General features: G+C 37.8%; 2 protein-coding genes across 4 annotated transcripts in view; both read left to right on the top strand.

Annotated features, from left to right (window-relative positions):
• Slc38a4 (solute carrier family 38 member 4) overlaps window positions 1-4,189 on the top strand; it is a 63,176-nt gene extending 58,987 nt beyond the window's left edge. For all 3 annotated transcript variants that reach the window (XM_076852787.1, XM_076852788.1, XM_076852789.1), the window contains exon 16: window positions 1,948-4,189. In XM_076852787.1, coding sequence (XP_076708902.1) covers window positions 1,948-2,049 — 102 coding nt within the window. In that variant the 3' untranslated portion in view covers window positions 2,050-4,189. The remainder of the gene's footprint in view (window positions 1-1,947) is intronic.
• A 15,547-nt stretch (window positions 4,190-19,736) lies between these two features.
• LOC143398421 (uncharacterized protein C12orf71 homolog) lies at window positions 19,737-21,077 on the top strand. Its single transcript, XM_076855354.1, has 2 exons — window positions 19,737-20,393; window positions 20,817-21,077. Exons 1-2 carry the CDS (start codon window positions 19,737-19,739, stop codon window positions 21,075-21,077), a joined length of 918 nt encoding a protein of 305 aa, XP_076711469.1.
• Window positions 21,078-21,390: the final 313 nt, after the last annotated feature.

The raw sequence follows: 21,390 nt of genomic DNA, 5'->3' as shown, positions 1-21,390 counted from the left end.
TATAAGTTACTCTTAACTACATAGAGTAAATCAGAGAATACGATTGGTAAGAAAAAAAAAATGAAACAATGAACAAGAACCCAAAACCAAAGATGGGCTGGAACTTTCTGGTAGGAGGAAACAGGAATGATTTCTGGCACTTGAATGATCTAGGATATCTCTCTTCAACTAGCAAATATTTTGTGTTGAGTCCTCTCACATCAAATGCTCATGGAAATTTCCCTACAGGAACATGTGCTCTATGTGCACACCAGTTTCCAGTGCCAAGCTGCAGCTGCACTGTCCACATGAAATTGTCAGGAAGGAAGTTGGCGACCTACCAGTGTTATGGAGCAGTGCAAATGTTTCCAACATGTTAGTTAGGTTTGCAAGGGCCAAGAGTTGCCTTGATTTTTTTTTTCTCCTTCTATAGTTCCCTGCTGTTCCCTGGTTTGAACTGAGATCCCAAACAGAACTCTTTGTTTTTCAGTTAACTTATTTACATACAAAATATGATCTTATTAAACTAGGAAGTGCATATTTCTTTTCCATATAGTACTACAGAAACATATACTAGAAATTTTTTTTCCCAACAATTAAACATGTTCAGTGACTGCTTAAGAAAGTCTTCTATTAAGGTTTGAAAAGAATGATTCTTACTGAATTACTCTGAATTTTTGCCTTGAATTTTTTCACCCCTTGGGATTGTTCAGGGAGCTCAGCACAGTTTGATATCAAAAGCTCTTTCCACCATCTTACCCATGAATTTTCTCTATATAATCCATCTTGCCTAGACTTTGATAGCAATATTATCTGGGCAAGTGATTTGCCCTAATGGTGACCCATGTTTAGTTTGATTAGATGTAAAATTAATACCTAGACCTTTTCTAGTTAAAAAAAAAAAAAAAGGCTTCTGTTTTCCCATACATAGAATTAGATTGATTTAAGGTTTCTTCTAATGTTAAAATTTGAAACAGTGTATATACATATGTATGTGTAAGTAGTCATAAATACAAAGATATATACACACTAACATATGTTAATCTGTCATTTTTATTTGCATGCTTATAAAATTAGAATTGTATCATACATACTATTTCTTTATGACCAGCTGTTTTTCACCTAAAAGATTCTGTAGGTCCTTAAATTTTTTGTCACTTTTTTTTAAAAAAAAATTTATTAGAGCTTTATAGTTATATATAGTATTTGGGTTCATTCCTAAAAACTCATATATGCATGGAATTCAATTTCAGTTCATAATGGCCCTCTTTTTCCCTCCCACCCTTCCTCCCTTCCCCCATTCCCCTTCTCTACTGTAGTGTACTCCTTACACTTGTGTATTTATTTATATTTGGTTGATTCTTTTTATTTATGCATAAAGGTGAAATTCCCTATGGCATATTTGCATAGGCACATAACATGATTTTTTAAGAATTCATTCTTCATTGCCTCCCTTTAACCATCCCTTCACTCTGCCTCTTGATCTACTTTTTCTACATTATTGGTATTGGTTTTCCCTTTATCTTTATTATATCCTATCCTTCCTTCCCCCTTTCCTTTTTTTTTTTTTAACTCTGGCTTCTACATTTAAGAGAAAACATTTAGTATTTAAGTTTCTGAGTTTGGTTTATTTAACTTAGCAGGATATTCTCCATATCCATCCATTTACAGGCAAATGCCATAATTTCATTCTTTTTTATTTTTTACTGATCATAAGATATTCCATCCTTTAGACGTACCAAATCAATTAGCCATTACTCTGTTGTTGAAATTTTAGGTTATATCACTGCACTGTATTCCCCTTCTTTTCCCAACTAGGGTTCAAAATAGATTTGTTGGACATCTGAGTTATTAAGAATATTACAATTTAGTATGCAAATAGGATTGCCACCTTATATTAATAACTTATAAAAACAAACAGCTAAATATGGTTTTCCTGTTCCCTAACAAATTCTGTCTGAATTACAGGCTTTAATTTTTCTTGTGATTGGAATTATCTTCATGATTGGAAGCATGGCACTCATTATACTTGACTGGATCTACGATCCTCCAAATTCCAAGCATCATTAACCTAGGAGAAAATGTTCTTTTTCTGTCGGAAGTGGTTGCAAGTTATGCCCAAATCAAGACATTTGAGTTATCTTGATTGGAATGTTACTCATAGGAAATAACAGGAAGATTCCCAAGACATTTGCTATTAATATCACGAGACACCTACGAGAAAGAAAATCATGGTTTCTGTTGAGAATGGTTGTTCATGTATTTAAAATCCATGGTGCACATTGCTACCCAGGTTTGACTAGAGCATTGTGAGATGATGAAGGTGTGTTTTTGCTGCTATACAAGCAGAATAAGTGTGGCTGCATTTAATGGTCATCAGATAACACCTTTTCCTTTGAGCTGGCTCCCCACCCTCCACCTTCCCAAAGTAACAGATAGTTGTATTCTCAGAGCATTAAATTTAAAATGCCCTGGTGGCAAACTATCAACACGTAATGTCTTTCCACATCTTGCACCAAATTCTTTGGGGCTTTTGGCTAACAGAGAGAAGCAAAAGACACCTCTTGTGATCTTGTCCCTGTGAGGTAGATGAACTGTCAGACTCTAGCCAATAGCACTTGGTGTCCCCACTAAAGGGATAGTTTGCCCATCCCATTTGTGACATTGAATTAGTGACTTCTTCATTCAGTGAATTGTTAGGTAAACATTTTATTAAACATAGAGAGGGGCTTTATTTAAATTTAAGCAACAACAAAAAATAATGCTTACAGCTCAGCTGCTTGCTGTGGAAGCATCTGCTTTGAAGTTGTTCTTAGTCGTCTCGTCATACTTTTGTCCTTGAACAATGCTCTCCCTCTCGTCTTCCATTCTCATTTAGAATGTTTAGAATACCACAAGCCATGTGGAGATACACTACCCAGTATTGTCTGATACATTTTTATTTGATAAACATTCAGTGCAGGAAACTGTAATTTGCTATATGTTTATGTATATAATCTTATTCTATAGTCATCAGAATGTTAATGTATGGTACATTTGATTCTGATTTTTTACATGTGTAGTTTTCTTTCTTCACAGTCAAAACATTTATATTATTGGGGTGGGAGCAGGGAATTAAGTTGGTGGGCTCAGAAATCCATTTGTATGCATCTGTCTATTGGAGATATTCTAAATTTGAAACCTAAGTTATACATAGTTCAGTAATGCTCTTCTTTGATGTTTACAATAATAATCATCTATGAGAAAACAGGCTCCTTATTTGTAATTATCAATGCTAAGGTTGTACTTTTAATTTAGCACATCTAAATAGGATTTGGTTCATTTTAGCTTGCGGAAGTGTTTGCTGACATTCGTTTCTCATTTAATACAATGTTGAGTGATTGTTCGTAGAAATAAAAGTGCCAACACTGCAGAGAAATGCAAACTATCCTTCTTGCTCATTTCCAAAACATACTTGCGTAGAATGGATTTAAAGTTACTACTCACTGCCTAGAACTTCTAGAGTTCACTTCTTTGTCAAATCAGTAGCAAGAGCATTTGTTGTATATTTTATATGTTAGTAAAGCCAAGTATGAAAATATAAGTATCATACAAGTATGACATAATAGATAATATCTCAATAGTGTTTTGGGAGTGTACCAAAGAAAAGAAATATTTGTTTTGTGTATTATTTTCTAGAGACATAATACTGTAAAATGGTGCACTTTGCTATGAAAATTGAGTATTACTAGAAACTATCATAACTTTTAAGTCACTGTTACTAGGAAAAAATTTGCCAAATAGCATCTTTAAGATATATTTCCATCTTCATTTCTCTAAAGAATATATCAAAACAAAGTTGAAAATGTGTCTTCTGAATGTTAAAAACTGTTTAATCTGAATTTATTTAAATGTAAATATTAAAGATTAATCCAAAAATATTGAAAAACTGTAAAATCTGTATATATTTTGAATCCTTTTCATTTAAAATACTAACTTGAGAATATCAATTGTATACTTATATAAATATTCAAGAGCAGTCCTACAGTGCCAAATAATAAAGCACCATTTTTTTCCTCGTGACCATTTTCAGGATTAGAATTCACATATTCTGCAGGGCAGACATACAGATGGTACCTTGTGCTGGTTAATTTAACCCCATTTGTAAACAGATGAAATTTTTATTTTCTTATTTCATTTATAAGATGGTTCAATGTATTGGGAGGCTTTTTTATTACAGGAAGTGTATATTGGTATATAATAAATGAACTTTGCAAATGACTATGTTGTGATTTTCTTTCTCTTTTTAAAAAAGGTCATGAGTTGCATATACATGAAACAAAATTTAAAATCTAATTATTGCCTCTCTCCTATTAGTATAGGATGCATTTTCATTGTGCACCATCACAAAAGCATGATTTCTCTATTCCCTGTACATACAAACACCCAGACTGATTTACCTCACACAAACACACACATCCTGTATTATAAAATATTTGTATAAAAGAATACAAATAATTTATTTTTTTACAGTTCTGGAGTTCAGAAGTTCCAAAACTAAGGTGTTGGTTGATCCCTTCTGGGATCTCAAAGAGAAAATCTAATTCCTTGCCTTTTCCAGCTTCAGGGAGTCACTTAAATTCCTTGGCTCTTAGCATCTTCCTCCGTCTTCAGAGTTAACAGTATAGCATCTTCAAGTTCATACCTCCGTCTCACTCTCTTTCATCACATTTCCTTCTCTGTCTGGCCTCCCTCCTTCTCTTTTAAGGGTTCTTGTCATTACATGGGCTCACTCAGATAATATATAGTAGTATTCCCTTGTAAAGATCCTTACTCACATCTCTAAAGCCCCCTCACTATCTAACGTTACATACTTGTAGGGTCCAAAGATTAAAATATGAACATCCTTGGGAGACCATCATTCTGTCTGCCACGTGCCCACATACACCCCACACATCACAAGCACACCCTGCATGCCCTCTACCATTCACACAGGTGTACAGTCACATGTACATATACCACTTGCACATGTATATTATCCCAGAGGCAGTGGAACAAAGGATGTTAAGGAGAAGATGCATTGTAGAAAGACTATCCTAACTGCTGACTTGGAAATGGAATGGGAAGGTGCTAAGATAGAAAAGAAAGACCATTGAAAACAGGAGGGCTTTAGTCAGTCATCGCGCACATTAAGAGCAAATATTCTCCTTGATCCCTTCATTCTGTGTTAAACTGAAGATGTGGTTTTTGTTCAGGAGTTTTCCAGAGACAGAGATTTCTCTAGAATGTTTTATATTTGATGCAACTTTCTTTAAAATTTAGAGAGGAGGGAAGGGAAAGAAGTACTAGAGACTGAATAGAGTAAATTATATTCCATGAATGTATGATATGTCAAAATGAACCCACTATTAGTACAACTATAATGCACCAATAAAAACCTTTTAAAAATTTATTAAAAAATGATTAAACTGAAGGAAGGGGTATAAACCTGTATAATAATGCATGAGATTCCAAACAATATTTTTGACATTTTAGAAATACAGAGGCAACTTATAATGAGTTTTAACAAGTGGCACTTTTGACATAGTTGTCATTAATTGTCTCCAGTTGTGTATCAGACTTGTAGAATGGACAACAGTACTTTGGAAGAATAACCCAGTGATAATAATGGTGCTTTTATTAAGCACTTCTACATTCCCAAGAGGCTGCAACAGAAAGGATATATATTCTGTGGAAAATCACAATCATTTTGGGAATATCTTAACCTGTTTATGTTTTTTACATATGCACAAAAGTTCAATTTGATTAGAATCTATATCTAAAGTTCTAAAAGATCTCCTTCAGTAAAATTAAACTTCTGAACATAAAAAGCACTTTGAGGGACTGGGGATATAGCTCAGTTGGTAGAGTGCTTGCTCTCAAGCACAAGGCCCTGGGTTCAGTTCCCAGCCCCCCTGCCCTCCCCCCCCCAAAAAAAAAGCATTGTGAGCCAGGCGCAGTGGCACATACCTGTAATCCCAGCAGCTTGGGAGGCTGAGGCAGGAGGATTGCAAGTTCAAAGCCAGCCTCAGCAACTTAGCAAGACCCTGTCTTTAAATAAAATATAAAAAAGGGCTGGGGATGGGACTCAGTGGTGAACACCCCTGCATTCAATCCCCAGTACCAAAGAAACAAACAAATAAATAAATAGTACTGTGGGCTGTGTGGGAGGCATTCAGAGAAGCCCCTGCGGGCTTGAAGCTCCTCCAATGGGAAGAAACTAAAAGGATTTGCTGCAGACCTCCTCTGAAAGATTTACTAAAGGAATTTCTTTAAACTGAAAGTAAATGATAAAGAACAAACATTGGAAGGTCTGGAAAGAAGAAGAAACAGAGGACAGATTGGAAATACGAGTGATTATAATAGACTATGCTATTCTCTATGAACTTTATAAATACGTTTTTTATTTAAAAAATTATAACATCATCTGACACTCAAGAAAAGTTGTTTGTTTGTTTTTTTAAAGGAGAAGTTAAAAGACCTAATTAGAATTAATGTGTTCATACTGCACTCAAAGTGGTTAATAATGTAATACTCAGAATAACCACTATGACAACTCTACAAAAGAGATATATTCAACAATCCTATAACAAATTAAGAGGAATTTACCAAAAAAATATGTTTAAGTAATCCAATGGAATCTAATAAAAGAAAAATGGAGAAACAAGAACCAAAGAAAATAATTAATAATTAACAGCAGACTCATGCATGAGCATATCAAGAGTTACTTTATTTGTAAGTATGATTTAAATATACCAATCAAAAGAGATTGGAAGAGTGAGTAAAAACCATGATCTAACTGTGTGCTCTTTATAAGAATCTCACTTCAAATTAAATGGCATAGATAGGTAGAAAGCAAAATAATAGAAAAAAATACATATAAAAACTAATAATAGAAAATTGACTATAGTAATATCTAGCAAAGCAGACTTCAGAGAATGGAAAGTTACTAGAGCCAAGAGGTGTCCATTCGTCCACATCATGTTTGTAATGACAAAATTGCCAGGCACAGTGGCACATGCCTGTAATCCCTGTGACTCGAGAGGCTGAGGCAGGAAGGTTACAAGTTTGAGGCCAGCCTCAGCAACTTAGCAAAGTTCTATGTTAAACACCCCCCCACACACACACACACAACTGGATATCTAGCTCAATGGTAAAGCACCACTGGGTTCAATCCCCAGTACCAAGAAAACAAACAAACAACACAATGACAAAAACATCAATCCAATAAGAAGACATAACAATCCTAACTGTGCATATACCAAATAATAAAGCTTTAAAATACATGAGATATAAAATGATACAGCTAGAAAGATTAAAGAAAACCATAAGTTTTTAGTTGGGGACTTCAACATCCCCCTCTCCAAAACTGATAGAACTACTAGAAAGAAAATCAGCAAAACAACACAATCAACCAACAGTTTCTAATTGATATAGAACAGTCCATTGTCAACAGCAGAAAATACTGGATTTTGAAGCTCACATGAAACTTTTACCAAGACAGACCATATCCTGGGGTAGTGAGGGGGGACCTCAACAAATTTAAAAGAGTTGAAATCATTCAGAATGTGTTTTCTGACCATAATGGAACTAATTAGAAATCAATAATAAAAAGGCAATAGGAAGATCTCTAAACGTGAAGATTAAACATCAGAGTCCCATGTAATTCAAAGAAGTATCAAAGGAAATTTTAAAATACAAAGAGCTGAATGAAAATCTTTTTTTCATTTTTTTAATTAATTTTTATTGTTGGTTGTTCAAAACATTACATAGTTCTTGATATATCATATTTCACACTTTGATTCAAGTGGGATATGAACTCCCATTTTTACCCCGTATACAGATTGCAGAATCACATCAGTTGCACATCCATTGATTTACATATTGCCATACTAGTGTCTGTTGTATTCTGCTGCCTTTCCTATCCTCTACTATCCCCCCTCCCCGCCTCCCCTCCCCTCTTCTCTCTCTACCCCCTCTACTGTAATTCATTTCTCCCCCTTATATTTTTCCCCCTTTCCCCTCACTTCCTCTTGTATGTAATTTTGTATACCCCTGAGGGTCTCCTTCCATTTACATGCACTTTCCCTTCTCTCTCCCTTTCCCTCCCACCTCTCATCCCTGTTTAATGTTAATCTTCTTCTCATGCTCTTCGTCCCTACTCTATTCTTAATTACTCTCCTTATATCAAAGAAGACATTTGGCATTTGTTTTTAAGGGATTGGCTAGCTTCACTTAGCATAATCTGCTCTAATGCCATCCATTTCCCTCCATATTCTATGATTTTGTCATTTTTTAATGCAGAGTAATACTCCATTGTGTATAAATGCCACATTTTTTTTATCCATTCGTCTATTGAAGGGCATCTAGGTTGGTTCCACAGTCTTGCTATTGTGAATTGTGCTGCTATGAACATGGATGTAGCAGTGTCCCTATAGTGTGCTCTTTTTAGGTCTTTAGGGAATAGACCAAGTAGGGGAATAGCTGGGTCAAATGGTGGTTCCATTCTGAGCTTTCCAAGAAATCTCCATACTGCTTTCCAAATTGGCTGCACCAATTTGCAGTCCCACCAGCAATGTACAAGTGAGCCCTTTTCCCCACATCCTCGCCAGCACTTGTTGTTGTTTGACTTCATAATGGCTGCCAATCTTACTAGAGTGAGATGGTATCTTAGGGTGGTTTTGATTTGCATTTCTCTGACTGCTAGAGATGGTGAGCATTTTTTCATGTACTTGTTGATTGATTGTATGTCCTCCTCTGAGAAATTTCTGTTCAGGTCCTTGGCCCATTTGTTGATTGGCTTATTTGTTATCTTATTGTCTAATTTTTTTAGTTCTTTGTATATTCTAGATATTAGGGCTCTGTCTGAAGTGTGAGGAGTAAAGATTTGTTCCCAGGACGTAGGCTCCCTATTTGCCTCTCTTATTGTTTCTTTTGCTGAGAAAAAACTTTTTAGTTTGAGTAAGTCCCATTTGTTGATTCTAGTTATTAACTCTTGTGCTATGGGTGTCCTATTGAGGAATTTGGAGCCCGACCCCACAGTATGTAGGTCATAGCCAACTTTTTCTTCTATCAGACGCCATGTCTCTGATTTGATATCAAGTTCCTTGATCCACTTTGAGTGCATGGCGAGAAAAAGGGATTCAGTTTCATTTTGTTGCATATGGATTTCCAGTTTTCCCAGCACCATTTGTTGAAGATGCTATCCTTCCTCCATTGCATGCTTTTAGCCACTTTATCAAATATAAGATAGTTGTAATTTTGTGGATTGGTTTCTGTGTCCTCTATTCTGTACCATTGGTCCACCCGCCTGTTTTGGTACCAGTACCATGCTGTTTTTGTTACTATTGCTCTGTAGTATAGTTTGAAGTCTGGTATAGCTATACCGCCTGATTCACACTTCCTGCTTAGCATTGTTTTTGCTATTCTGGGTCTTTTATTTTTCCATATGAATTTCATGATTGCTTTCTCTATTTCTACAAGAAATGCCGTTGGGATTTTGATTGGCATTGCATTAAACCTATAGAGAACTTTTGGTAATATCGCCATTTTGATGATGTTAGTTCTACCTATCCATGAACAGAGTATATTTTTCCATCTTCTAAGATCTTCTTCTATTTCTCTCTTTAGGGTTCTATAGTTTTCATTGTATAAGTCTTTCACCTCTTTTGTTAGGTTGATTCCCAAGTATTTTATTTTTTTTTTTGAGTATATTGTGAATGGAGTGGTTGTCCTCATTTCCATTTCAGAGGATTTGTCGCTGATATACAGGAATGCCTTTGATTTATGTGTGTTGATTTTATATCCTGCCACTTTGCTGAATTCATTTATTAGCTCTAATAGTTTCTTTGTAGACCCTTTTGGGTCTGCTAGGTATAGAATCATGTCACCTGCAAATAGTGATAATTTGAGTTCTTCTTTTCCTATTTTTATGCCTTTAATTTCTTTCATCTGTCTAATTGCTCTGGCCAGTGATTCGAGAACTATGTTGAACAGAAGTGGTGAGAGAGGGCATCCCAGTCTTGTTCCAGATTTTAGAGGGAATGCCTTCAGTTTTTCTCCATTCAGAATGATGCTAGCCTGAGGCTTAGCATAGATTGCTTTTACAATATTGAGGTATGTTCCTGTTATCCCTAGTTTTTCTAGAGTTTTGAACATAAAGGGATGCTGTACTTTGTCAAATGCTTTTTCTGCATCTATCGAGATGATCATATGGTTCTTATTTTTAAGCCTATTGATGTGGTGAATAACATTTATTGATTTCCGTATATTGAACCAACCTTGCATCCCAGGGATAAATCCTACCTGATCATGGTGCACAATTTTTTTGATATGTTTTTGTATCCGGTTCGCCAGAATTTTATTGAGGATTTTTGCATCTAGGTTCATTAGAGATATTGGTCTGTAGTTTTCTTTTTTGAAGTGTCTTTGTCTGGTTTAGGAATCAGGGTGATGTTGGCCTCGTAGAATGAATTTGGAAGTTCTCCCTCTTTTTCTATTTCCTGAAATAGCTTGAAAAGTATTGGTATTAGTTCCTCTTTAAAGGTTTTGTAAAACTCTGCTGTATACCTATCGGTCCTGGGCTTTTCTTAGTTGGTAGTCTTTTGATGGTTTCTTCTATTTCCTCAATTGATATTGGCCTGTTTAGGTTGTCAATATCCTCCTGACTCAATCTGGGCAGATCATATGACTTAAGAAATTTATCAATGCCTTCACTATCTTCTATTTTATTGGAGTATAAGGATTCAAAATAATTTCTGATAATCTTCTGTATTTCTGAAGTGTCTGTTGTGATATTGCCTTTTTCATCCCGTATGCTAGTAATTTGAGTTCTCTCTCTTCTTCTCTTTGTTAGCGTGGCTAAGGGTCTGTCAATTTTATTTATTTTTTCAAAGAACCAACTTTTAGTTTTGTCAATTTTTTCAATTGTTTCTTTTGTTTCGATTTCATTAATTTCAGCTCTGATTTTAATTATTTCTTGCCTTCTATTTCTTTTGCTGTTGTTTTGCTCTTCTTTTTCTAGGATTTTGAGATGAAGTATTAGATCATTTATTTGTTGGTTTTTTCTTTTTTTAAGGAATGAACTCCAAGCAATAAACTTTCCTCTTAGAACTGCTTTCAATGTGTCCCATAGATTCCGATATGTTGTGTCTGTGTTTTCATTTATCTCTAAGAATTTTTTAATTTCCTCCTTGATGTCTTCTATAACCCATTGATCATTCAGTAACCTATTGTTCATTCTCCAAGTGATGCATGATTTTTCCTTATTTCTTTTATCGTTGATTTTCAATTTCATTCCATTATGATCAGACAAGATGCATGGTATTATCTCTCTCCTTTATATTGTCTAAGAGTTGCCCTGTGACATAATATATGATCTATTTTTGAGAAGGATCCATGTGCTGCTGAGGAAAAAGTGTAACTGCTTTATCTTGGGTGGTATATTCTATATATGTCAATTAAGTCTAGGTTATTAATTATGTTATTGAGTTCTATAGTTTCCTTATTCAACTTTTGTTTGGAAGATCTGTCCAGTGGTGAGAGAGGTGTGTTGAAGTCTCCCATGATGATTGTATGGTGGTCTATTAGACTCTTGAACTTGAGAAGAGTTTGTTTGATGAACATAGCTGCACCATTGTTTGGGGCATATATATTAATGATTGTTATGTCTTGTTGGTGTATGGTTCCCTTGAGCAGTATGTAGTGTCCCTCTTTATCCCTTTTGATTAACTTTGGCTTGAAATCTATTTTATTTCATATGAGTATGGACACTCCTGCTTGTTTCCAAAGTCCATATGAGTGATATGATTTTTTCCAACCTTTCACCTTCAGTCTATGTATGTCTTTTCCTATCAAATTCGTCTCCTGAAGGCAGCATATTGTTGGGTCTTGTTTTGTGATCCATTCTACTAGACTGGGTCTCTTAATTGGAGAGTTTAAGCCATTAACATTTAGGGTTATTATTGAGATATGGGTTGTTCTTCCAGCCATATTTGTTTATTTATGTTACTAAACATGGTTTGTTTTCCTCTTTGATCATTCCCCCCCCCTTTACTGTACTACCTCCCGCTGTTGGTTTTCATTGATATTTTCCATTTCCTCTTCCTGTAATATTTTGCCGAGGATGTTTTGAAGAGATGGTTTTCTAGCTGCAAATTCTTTTAACTTTTGTTTATCATGGAAGGTTTTAATTTCATCTTCCATCCTGAAGCTTAATTTCGCTGGATACACAATTCTTGGTTGGAACCCATTTTCTTTCAGTGTTTGAAATATGTTATTCCAGGATCTCTAGCTTTCAGAGTCTGTGTTGAAAGATCAGCTGTTATCCTGATTGGTTTACCCCTAAATGTAATCTGCTTCCTTTCTCTTGTAGCTTTTAAAATTCTCTCCTTATTCTGTATGTTGGGCATCTTCATTATAATGTGTCTAGGTGTGGATCTCTTATGATTTTGCACATTCGGCATCCTGTAGGCTTCTAGGATTTGGGATTCTGTCTCATTCTTCAAGTCTGGGAAGTTTTCTCGATTATTTCATTGAATAGATTGCTCATTCCTTTGGTTTGGACCTCTATACCTTCCTGTATCCCAATGTTAAGTTTGGTCTCTTTATGTTATCCCATATTTCTTGAATGTTCTGCTCATGGTTTCTTAACAGTTTTGCTGAGCTGTCTATGTTCTTCTCCAGTTGAAATACTTTGTCTTCATTGTCTGATGTTCTATCTTCTAAGTGTTCTACTCTTCTGGTAGTATTCTCAATTGAGTTTTTAAGTTGGTTTATTGCTTCCTGCATTTCTAGGATTTCTGTTTGTTTTTTATAACCTCTATCCCCCTGTATAATTGATCTTTTGCTTCTTGGATTTATGTAATTCATTGTCGAAGTGGTTGAAGTGGTCTTTCATTGTCTGATTTTGCTGTCTAATGTCTTCCTTGAGACTCCAGATCATCTGAAGCATGTATATCCTGAATTCTTTATCTGACATTCCACCTGCTGCAGATATTACCTCTTCTAAAGTTGAGTTGACCTGCATTGCTTGTGGTCCTTTCTTTCCTTGTCTTTTCATACTGATCGTGTTTCTTTCTGCTTGGTAAAACTGTTGTGTTATTGATTTTTCCCCCTATATATTTATATTGCTCTTGTATAGTTGCAAAGTCTCCCTCGCAGGCTTTGGCGGTGGTTCTGCCCCTCCTCCAATTGGGGCAATGTGCCTACCACGCCGGCAGGCCGCTGGGCCTGTACTTTCGGTGGGCCTGTTCTTTCGGTGTTCGCAGGTCCGCCTACCTTGCAGGCGCGGGCGGCGGCTCAGACCCTCTGCAGGCCACTGGGCCTGTTCTTCCGGTGGGTCCCAGGTCCGCCTACCTTGCAGGCGCGAGCAGCGGCTCTGCCCCTCCGCTGGCCGCTAGGCCTGTTCTGTCTGTCCGTTGCAGGTCTGTCTACCTAGCAGGCGCTGGTGGCGGCTCTGCCCCTCCCCCAACCAGGGCGATGTGTCTGGCGGGCCGCTGGGCCTGTTCTGTCGCTGGTCACGGTTCTGCCTACCTTGCAGGCGCGTGGAGCAGCTGTGCCCCTCCACAGGTTGCTGGGCCTGACCTGCCGGTGGGTTGCAGGTGCATGTACCTTGCAGGTGCGGGGGGTGGCTCTGCCGTTCAGAGGGTTGCTGGGCCTGATCTGCTGGTGAGTCGCGGGTCTGCCTACCTTGCAGGCTTGCGGCGGCTCTGCCCCTTCCCCAACCGGGGCGATGTGTCTGGCGGGCTTCTGGGCCTGTTCTGTCGGTGGTCACGGTTCCACCTACCTTGCAGGCGCGTGGAGCAGCTGTGCCCCTCCGCGGGTTGCTGGGCCTGACCTGCCGGCGGGTCGCAGGTCCGCCTACCTTCTGAATGAAAATTTTAAAACATGCCAAATATGTGAGGTGGATCTAATGCAGGGCTGAGAGGGAAGTTTAGAGGCCAAATGCTACATTAGAAATAAAGTCGGAGTGAATAGTCTAGGTCCTGTATCAAGAAACTAGAAAAGAAGAGCAAAATAAACCCAAAGCAAGCAGAAGAAAGAAAACTCATAAGAGGCAGATATCTATGTGACTGAAAATGGGAAAACGATAGAGAAAAATCAATGATATGAAAGCTAATTCCTCAAAACAATCAACAATATTGGTAACCCTCTAAGAGGAAAGACCAAAAGAAAATGGAAATCACGGTGTCTCTTTTTAATGGCAGCAACTTTCTCTTTTAGTAGTATATTAAATAATAATGCATCTTAAAATTTAAAAAATCTTTAACAAAATATGATTCTTAATTTTCAAAAATTTTATTAACATTCTGTGGTTAAAAGTGTACGGGTTCCACTTCTTCCAGAGGTCTTTTAATGTGTGCGTGTGAATGGTCACCATCACAAGGGTAGTAGTGTGAGTGTGTGGTGGAGATGATGTGATAGAGGAGACCAGGCCAGACAAAAGAAAAATTTACGGAGGGTGACCAAATAAAACATGAATTCATTTAAATCTGTGTTTTTTTTTTTTTCCCAAAGCATTCTAATTTTGGTCTAATTGATTGACTTAATAGACTCATCTTAAATGAGCTTAGGAGAGCAACATATTACATTAATTCGACTAAAGGGAAATGGAAGCCCTAGGAATAAAGGAGAAGTAGAAAACTGGTCTCACATAGCAACTAGCATTCCTGGTTTCTGTAAGTTCAAAGTCGAGCTCAGACAGCATGTAGCTCTAGAAATAAGGCTCCTAGACAACTCTCTTAACTCTAGTTTGACATTAAGTACAAGTGTCACCAAGCTGGAGGTTTTCCACCAGCCCTGGGAGTGCAGGGAGAAAGACAGAAACCCGATACTCCCCTGTTGGGTGTGACTCAGACACCCTGGCACAAGGTCATGAAGCATTGTATCAGGGTCATTTGTGAAGAAACTACTTGAGATTGATTATTTTATGGTTAGATTCCTGATATTGCCATCTCTAAGGAAAACTTGACTGTTCTCCATGAAGCAATAGGCATGTTTCCTCTACTTTTGCCAGCATTTTCATTTAAAATTTTGGAAAATCTCCAAGTTTTACTGACTGAGTAAGAGGTTGTCTAACCCTGGTCTGCAGCCCAAACTTGTTCCCAAATGAATAATCAACATTTCTTTTAGCCTTGCAAACTCAGCAATTTAAAGGACAAAAAAAAAAAAAAAAAGAATTGCCGTTTTCCATTTCTCTCTCTTCCTAGAGTTCCAAATCTTGGTTAACCATTGATAGACTGCTGAAAGGTATAGATGCTGATAAGATGATGTACTTCTTCATCTTTCTGTTCAGAAAAGTGAAAAAAAAAAGAAATTGGATTGTTTCATGAAATAATTATTTACCGGTGAAAAGTGCTCATCACATGGACCATTTTCTACTTAGTAATGTCATGAAATGAAGCACTATTTAGTAAAACTTCAGGTGAATATTTCAGTTGCTTGTTGGGAATAGGGATTGACTAAATCATTTTACTTCTGACTCTAGCTCTACTTACAGGAAAGAAGAAAAGTCCTGCCCTGAGGCTTTGGGGGCCTGAGTGCCATCACCACTCACTGCTGGGTGATGCTGGGCTCCAAGCCTGCCCTTTGCTGCTGCAGATCATGATTTCCCCCCCCACATACACAGGTACCGATATTTCTCTATTTGCATCATACAGTGCACACATCTTTAGTTTAATAGAAATTGCCAAATTGTTCTCCAAAATAACAGCATCAATTGGTTCTTTCACTAGCTGTATATAACTTATTTAGTCTTTTTTTCAAATATTTATTTTTTAGTTATACGGAGATACAATGTCTTTATTTTACTTTATTTGGTGCTGAGGATTGAACCCAGTGCTTCACGCATGGTAGGTGAGCGCTCTACCTCTGAGCCACAATCCCAGCCCTTATTTACTCTTTGATATCATCATTATTTAATATTTGCCTTGATGACATGTAAATACAGTATCTCATTGTCTTAGTTTTAATAAGCCTGATTGCATATTTAGCAATACATTTATAACCACTATTAGGCATTGGAAAGTTGTTTATTATATTCTTTGACCATTTTTTCAGTTAGGATCTTTTTTGCTCTTTTTTCACATTAATCTGCATTATCAGTCTATTATAGATGCCGCTAATATGTCTTTTTAATAAACTGAATGAAGTCTTCTAATCTCAGATCTCTCAGGATAAGCAGAGTGTAGTCAGGGAATAATTAGGGGTGTATTTATTAACAAAGCAAACATTCAAAGTGATGAAAAACAGGACAGAAAAGCATGTAAGCAAGACCCTTCTGACATAAAATGTGTTGCTTTTGAACAGATCATCCTAAGGGTCTTTTTTTTTTTTTTAATTAACTGTATTTAAGGAAACTTCACTTGCACAAATGAAGTTAAAGAAAAATTGAATCAAATGTTCTATTTTTGTTTTTATGATCTTCCATCAAAAGACAACATGTGTATTTCCTAACTTCCATATTTAGTCCATTTGGAATGTTGATATTTTATAACTGCTTAATGCAGAGCCTGGTGTGACACCAAGACAAGGGGAACCTACACCTGGAACAGCAATGCTGTGTCCCCCAAAGGCCTTGTGCTTAAGGCTCAGTCACCAGCCTCTAGCACCACTGAGGAGTAGGTGGACCTTTAGGAGGCAGAACCTAGTGGGGAGAAGTTAGGTGACTAGGATGTGCCCTTGAGCAAGATATGGGGACACCTTGCTCTCTCTAGCAGCTTCCCCTTCCCTGCACTCCCATCACACACCCAAAAGCAATTGAGCCAACTGACCACGGATTGAAATCCCCCAAAACTGGGAGCTCAAATACATCTTTCCTCTTTTAAAAGTTGATTATCTCAGGTATTTTACAGTAATGGAAAAAAGACTAACAAAGAAGAATGACGGTTTATTTATCTGACAACATGTAGGTCTTTAAAATTTTGTTTTGGCAATCATGCAATTCATTTGGAAAAAATAAGAGGCCCAGAATAGCCAAAGCAATCCTTAGCAAGAAAAGTAAAGCAGGAGGCATCATAATACCAGACACTACATTATACTGCAGAGTCATAGTAGCAAAAAAGTCATGGTATTGGCACCAAAACAAATATGTAGCTCAATGGTACAGAAGGAAGACACAGAAACAAACCCACATAAATACAGTTCTCTCATACTAGACAAAAGCACCAAAACCATACCTTGGAGAAAGACAGCTTCTTCAACAAATGGTGCTGGGAAAACTGGAAATCCATATGTACCAAATTAAATTAAACACCCATCTCTCACCATGCCTGAAAATTAACTCAAAGTGGATCAAAGATAGGCACTAGAACTGAGACCTTGTGCCTAATGAAAAAAAAAAAAAAAGTAGTCCCAAATCTTCACTATGACAGCTGAGGACCTGACTTCCTTAATAAGACTCTTAAAGTGTAAGAAGTAAAATCAAGAATCAATACATGGGATGGATTCAAATTAAAAAGCTTCTTCTTGTCATAGAAAAAAATCAATAATGTGAAAAGAGAGCCTACAGCATGGAAGAAAATATTTACAACCTGCACCTCAGATAGAGCATTTATCTCCAGGAAATATAAAAAACTCGAAAAATATAACAATAACAACAACAAAACCAAATAACAAATCAACAAATTGGCGAAGGAACTAAACAGACATTTCACAGAAGAAGAAATACAATCAATCCACAAATACATGAAAAAAATGTTCAATTTCTCCAGCAATTAGAGAAATGCAAATCAAAACTATTCTAAGATTATATTCCACTCCAGAATGCCAATTATCAAGAATACAAGCAACAATAAGTGTTGGCAAGGAAGTGGATAAAAATATACATTCACACATTGCAAGTAAGACTGCAAAATGATGCAACCACTCTGGAAAGCAGTATGAGGACTCCTCAGGAAACTTAGAATGGAACCACCATTTGATCTAGTTATACCCTCTTCAGTTTATACCCAAAGGATGGATATATATATAAATATTTATATTTCTGATATAAATATATATATATATCAGCAATCTACAATGATGCAGTCACATCAATGTTTATAGCAGCTCAATTCACAATAACAAAACTATGAAACCAACCCAGGTGTCCTTCAACAGATGCATGGATAACGAAAATGTGGTATAGGTACACAATGGAATATTACTCAGCCTTGAAGAATGAAATTATGGCATTGGCAGGTAAATGGGTGGAGCTGGAGAATATCATGGTAAGCAAAATAAGCCAATCCCAAAGAAACAAAGTCCCCAATTTTTTTTTTATATGGGGATGCAAATTCACAATGGCAGGTGGGTCTAGGAAAGAATAGAGGGGTATGAAGGGAGGAGAAGGGGTACAGGGTAGGAATTATGGTAGAATGAATTGAACATTTTTACCCTATATGCATATATGATTGTACAACCTGTGTAATCCTACATCAAGTACAACCAGAAGAATGCGAAGTTATATTCTATTTATGTACCATGTGTAAAAATACTTTCTACTATCATGCATAACTAATTAAAACAAATTTTTTTTAAATGACTGAGATAAGTCTTTGATTTTCTATCCCCCACTCCTCCTTCCACACTTCTGGCTCTAATGTGGTTCTTCTGTTGCCACGGTAGCCAACATTCTCAGAACACAGACTTCTGACAGTTGTACCTCTTAGTTACTAAGCTCAGGATCTGAAGGACTTCAATTATCCTGTGTATGCCTCAGGAATTGGCAGCATCTCCTTCCATAGGAATCGCAAGAGACTAACATGACAGAGTCTCCAAAGTGTATGTGTGTGGTGGGGGGGGGGAGTGGGGGGGGATGGAGAGACAGACAGAAAGCCATTTGGTGTTTATTCTCTCCCCCAAGCACTTGCTAGAGTATAATGGGAAATGTTGGACTAAAGATGCCATCAGATGAAGAGAGGATGGGCATTTAAGTAGCTGTATTCTTTCTAGAAAGTAATTTAAGTAATTTAGTATCAATTATAACTTTAATATATTTCTAATCCTAATCTAGTAATTCAACCTTTAGGACTATGAGAAGAAAGGCAGAAATTTGTGGATAAAGGGAGTTTACTATCATTAATAAGACCACTGTTAGTGGTCTTAATAATCTAAGCATCATTGATCACCTAAATTAATGGTCATTAAGAGGTGATCCTCAAAAAGAGTTCATGAGAGAGTAGTTAAGAATTACAGAGAGCCATATATGTGTCTCCTGCAGGCTGTGCCATAAAATTGAGTAATTTCACATTCTTTGAGTGACATGCACATATATATGGATGAGTGCATACAAGTTCAAATTGTACATATAGGTATATGTAAAGAAGGAGAAGCTTCTAAAGAAATCCACAAAACTCTTTTCCTGCTGTTATCACCCCAGATGGTGGGATGGGGTATTCACTTTCATCTTCCTACTTTCCTGTACTTTTCAAATTTTATACAACTATCTGTTATGATTGGTGCTTCTTCCAACTGCAGAAAGAGGACAGAGCAGGAGAGGTATCAAGTGGAGGTGCTCAGTGCAGAGGGTTTTCATACAACAGAAAAAGTTTTTAAAGAGAAAGAACTGCCTCTTCTGCTCTTGACTAGAGAGTGCAAGCATAGGATGCTCTTCTGCCCGAGTGGGATAGTTCTGAATGGGAAATGGATTAGATTTATATACTGAACTACATGACCCTCTTCTCAACTTCACCTGTTAATGCTTTTCTTTTGAAGTTTCCAGTGTTGAGGGAAACAGGGCATTTGAGCCCTTGGACTCCATGGAAGACTCATCCTTGGGCAGCAGCCCTGACGTGGAGCAGTGTGTTTTGGAATCCTCGTCCAACCAGAGCCTCTCTGTAGGCTATTTCCCCCATGAGGACAGCATTGACTGTGAGGATATCATTCCCTGTGAAGAGCTGACTTCTCAGGGTCCCTCCTGCCACGTGCTGCCTCCTATCCAAGGGGCATGGGGAACCGAAAGTGTAAACAAACCTGTGGAGAGACAAAATCCAACTCAGGAGAACCCAGAGAAGCCTGGCGAAGAAACCATCCTCGAGGTCTTGGATGCCTATCTGGGCTGGCACCAGGAAGACTCAGGAGCTAACGGGGCTCCCAAGGAAGACTCCCAGAGGATGGACGAGTGCCCACAGGAGAGCGTAAACCAGACCCTCTGGGACCTGGATGAGCTCATGAAAGATCTGGAGCCATTTCTGGAGAGTCAGAAAGATGACCAAGACCATGACCCTGTGCTGTCCAATTCTCCTCAGGAGGAGGATGTCCAGCCGTGCAGCAGTGCCTCTCCCCATATGGATCAGGTCAGTTATCAAGAATCTGAAGCTTGTGAGGACTTGCCCAACTGTGACCCACCAGAAAACGGAGAGATGGACCAGTTCCCAGAAATGCCTCCTGAGCTTGAGGACGATGAAATTGTTGAGGTGAGCACAGAGCAGCCTCAGTGCAGAGCAAGGGGTGGGTCATGGAGGGGGTGCCAGGTTGGACAGCTCAGGGTCATTCTACCTGCTGTCTCTCAGCAGATGAGCAATGGGGGAAGGAGAACAGCAAGGAAAGGAGCCAGGGAAGAGGTGTAGGGAAAGTGCCAAGGAGCACGGAGAGAAAGAGAGGGGAGGAACAAAGAGAAGGACTAACGATAATACAAACGTGTGTGTGCGTGTGTGCGTGTGTGTGTGTGTGTGTGTGTATGTGTATGTGTGTGCTTAATGATTTATGTGTCCAGAAACTTTGCATTTACACTTGGCTATTTCTGTTAAAACAATAAATTAGTATCCATAAAGGAGTAAATATTGACTCCACTGCTCCTGACGTGGCTTGTCCATCCCTCACCCTCTCTGTCTTGGCAGATGGAAAGCCAGGAGATCTGCACTGCAGAGACCTCCTCAGTCTCCTCAGAGCCCTCCAAGGAGGAGGACGTGCCTTCAGAGGAAGAAAACTCCTGCTGTCTGAACTTGAGCTTAGGCTTCAAGTGGCTCAGGAAGCGAGTGGTCTCCGCCCTAACAGGGAGAAATCGCCCTGGGAGGGCCAACAACAGCTCCATTCTGCTGTCAATAAAGAGAAGACATTTATTTGGAGGCAATAAAGTCCAACCTCAAGAATCCCTCTAGTTTGGACCCCCTGTCTACCCAGAATTCTAATCATTTTCATAGCTCCTTCTGTACAGTTACCATGGTTATATGTTTCCCAATAAACACAACAAATGTTCTTGTTTTCCATCCATGTCTTTCTCTTCTTCCATCATAACATCTGGGCCCAGGTTGAAAGTACGTATGTTGTCTGGAAGACCGAAATTCATTCTCAGGACATTTTAGATAGTATTATGCTTCCTAAATACAAAGCATGGTTTTCTCTCTCTCCCCCTGTACCCCTTCTACTCTTTTTCCTCTACTTGATCTATGATTTTTATCATTAACTCATACC

The sequence above is a fragment of the Callospermophilus lateralis genome, chromosome 4 (genome assembly GCF_048772815.1).
Source record: "Callospermophilus lateralis isolate mCalLat2 chromosome 4, mCalLat2.hap1, whole genome shotgun sequence".
Taxonomy (NCBI): domain Eukaryota; kingdom Metazoa; phylum Chordata; class Mammalia; order Rodentia; family Sciuridae; genus Callospermophilus; species Callospermophilus lateralis.
The sequence above is the reverse complement of the archived record's forward strand: the minus strand, read 5'-3'. Positions and strand labels throughout refer to the sequence as shown.

Excerpts from the sequence above, each read along its gene's own strand:
- LOC143398421 (XM_076855354.1), top strand. The coding sequence starts at position 19,737 with ATGGAAGACTCATCCTTGGGCAGCAGCCCTGACGTGGAGCAGTGTGTT. Across the intron at positions 20,394-20,816 it reads AGGACGATGAAATTGTTGAG|ATGGAAAGCCAGGAGATCTG; the intron begins GTGAGCACAGAG and ends CTGTCTTGGCAG.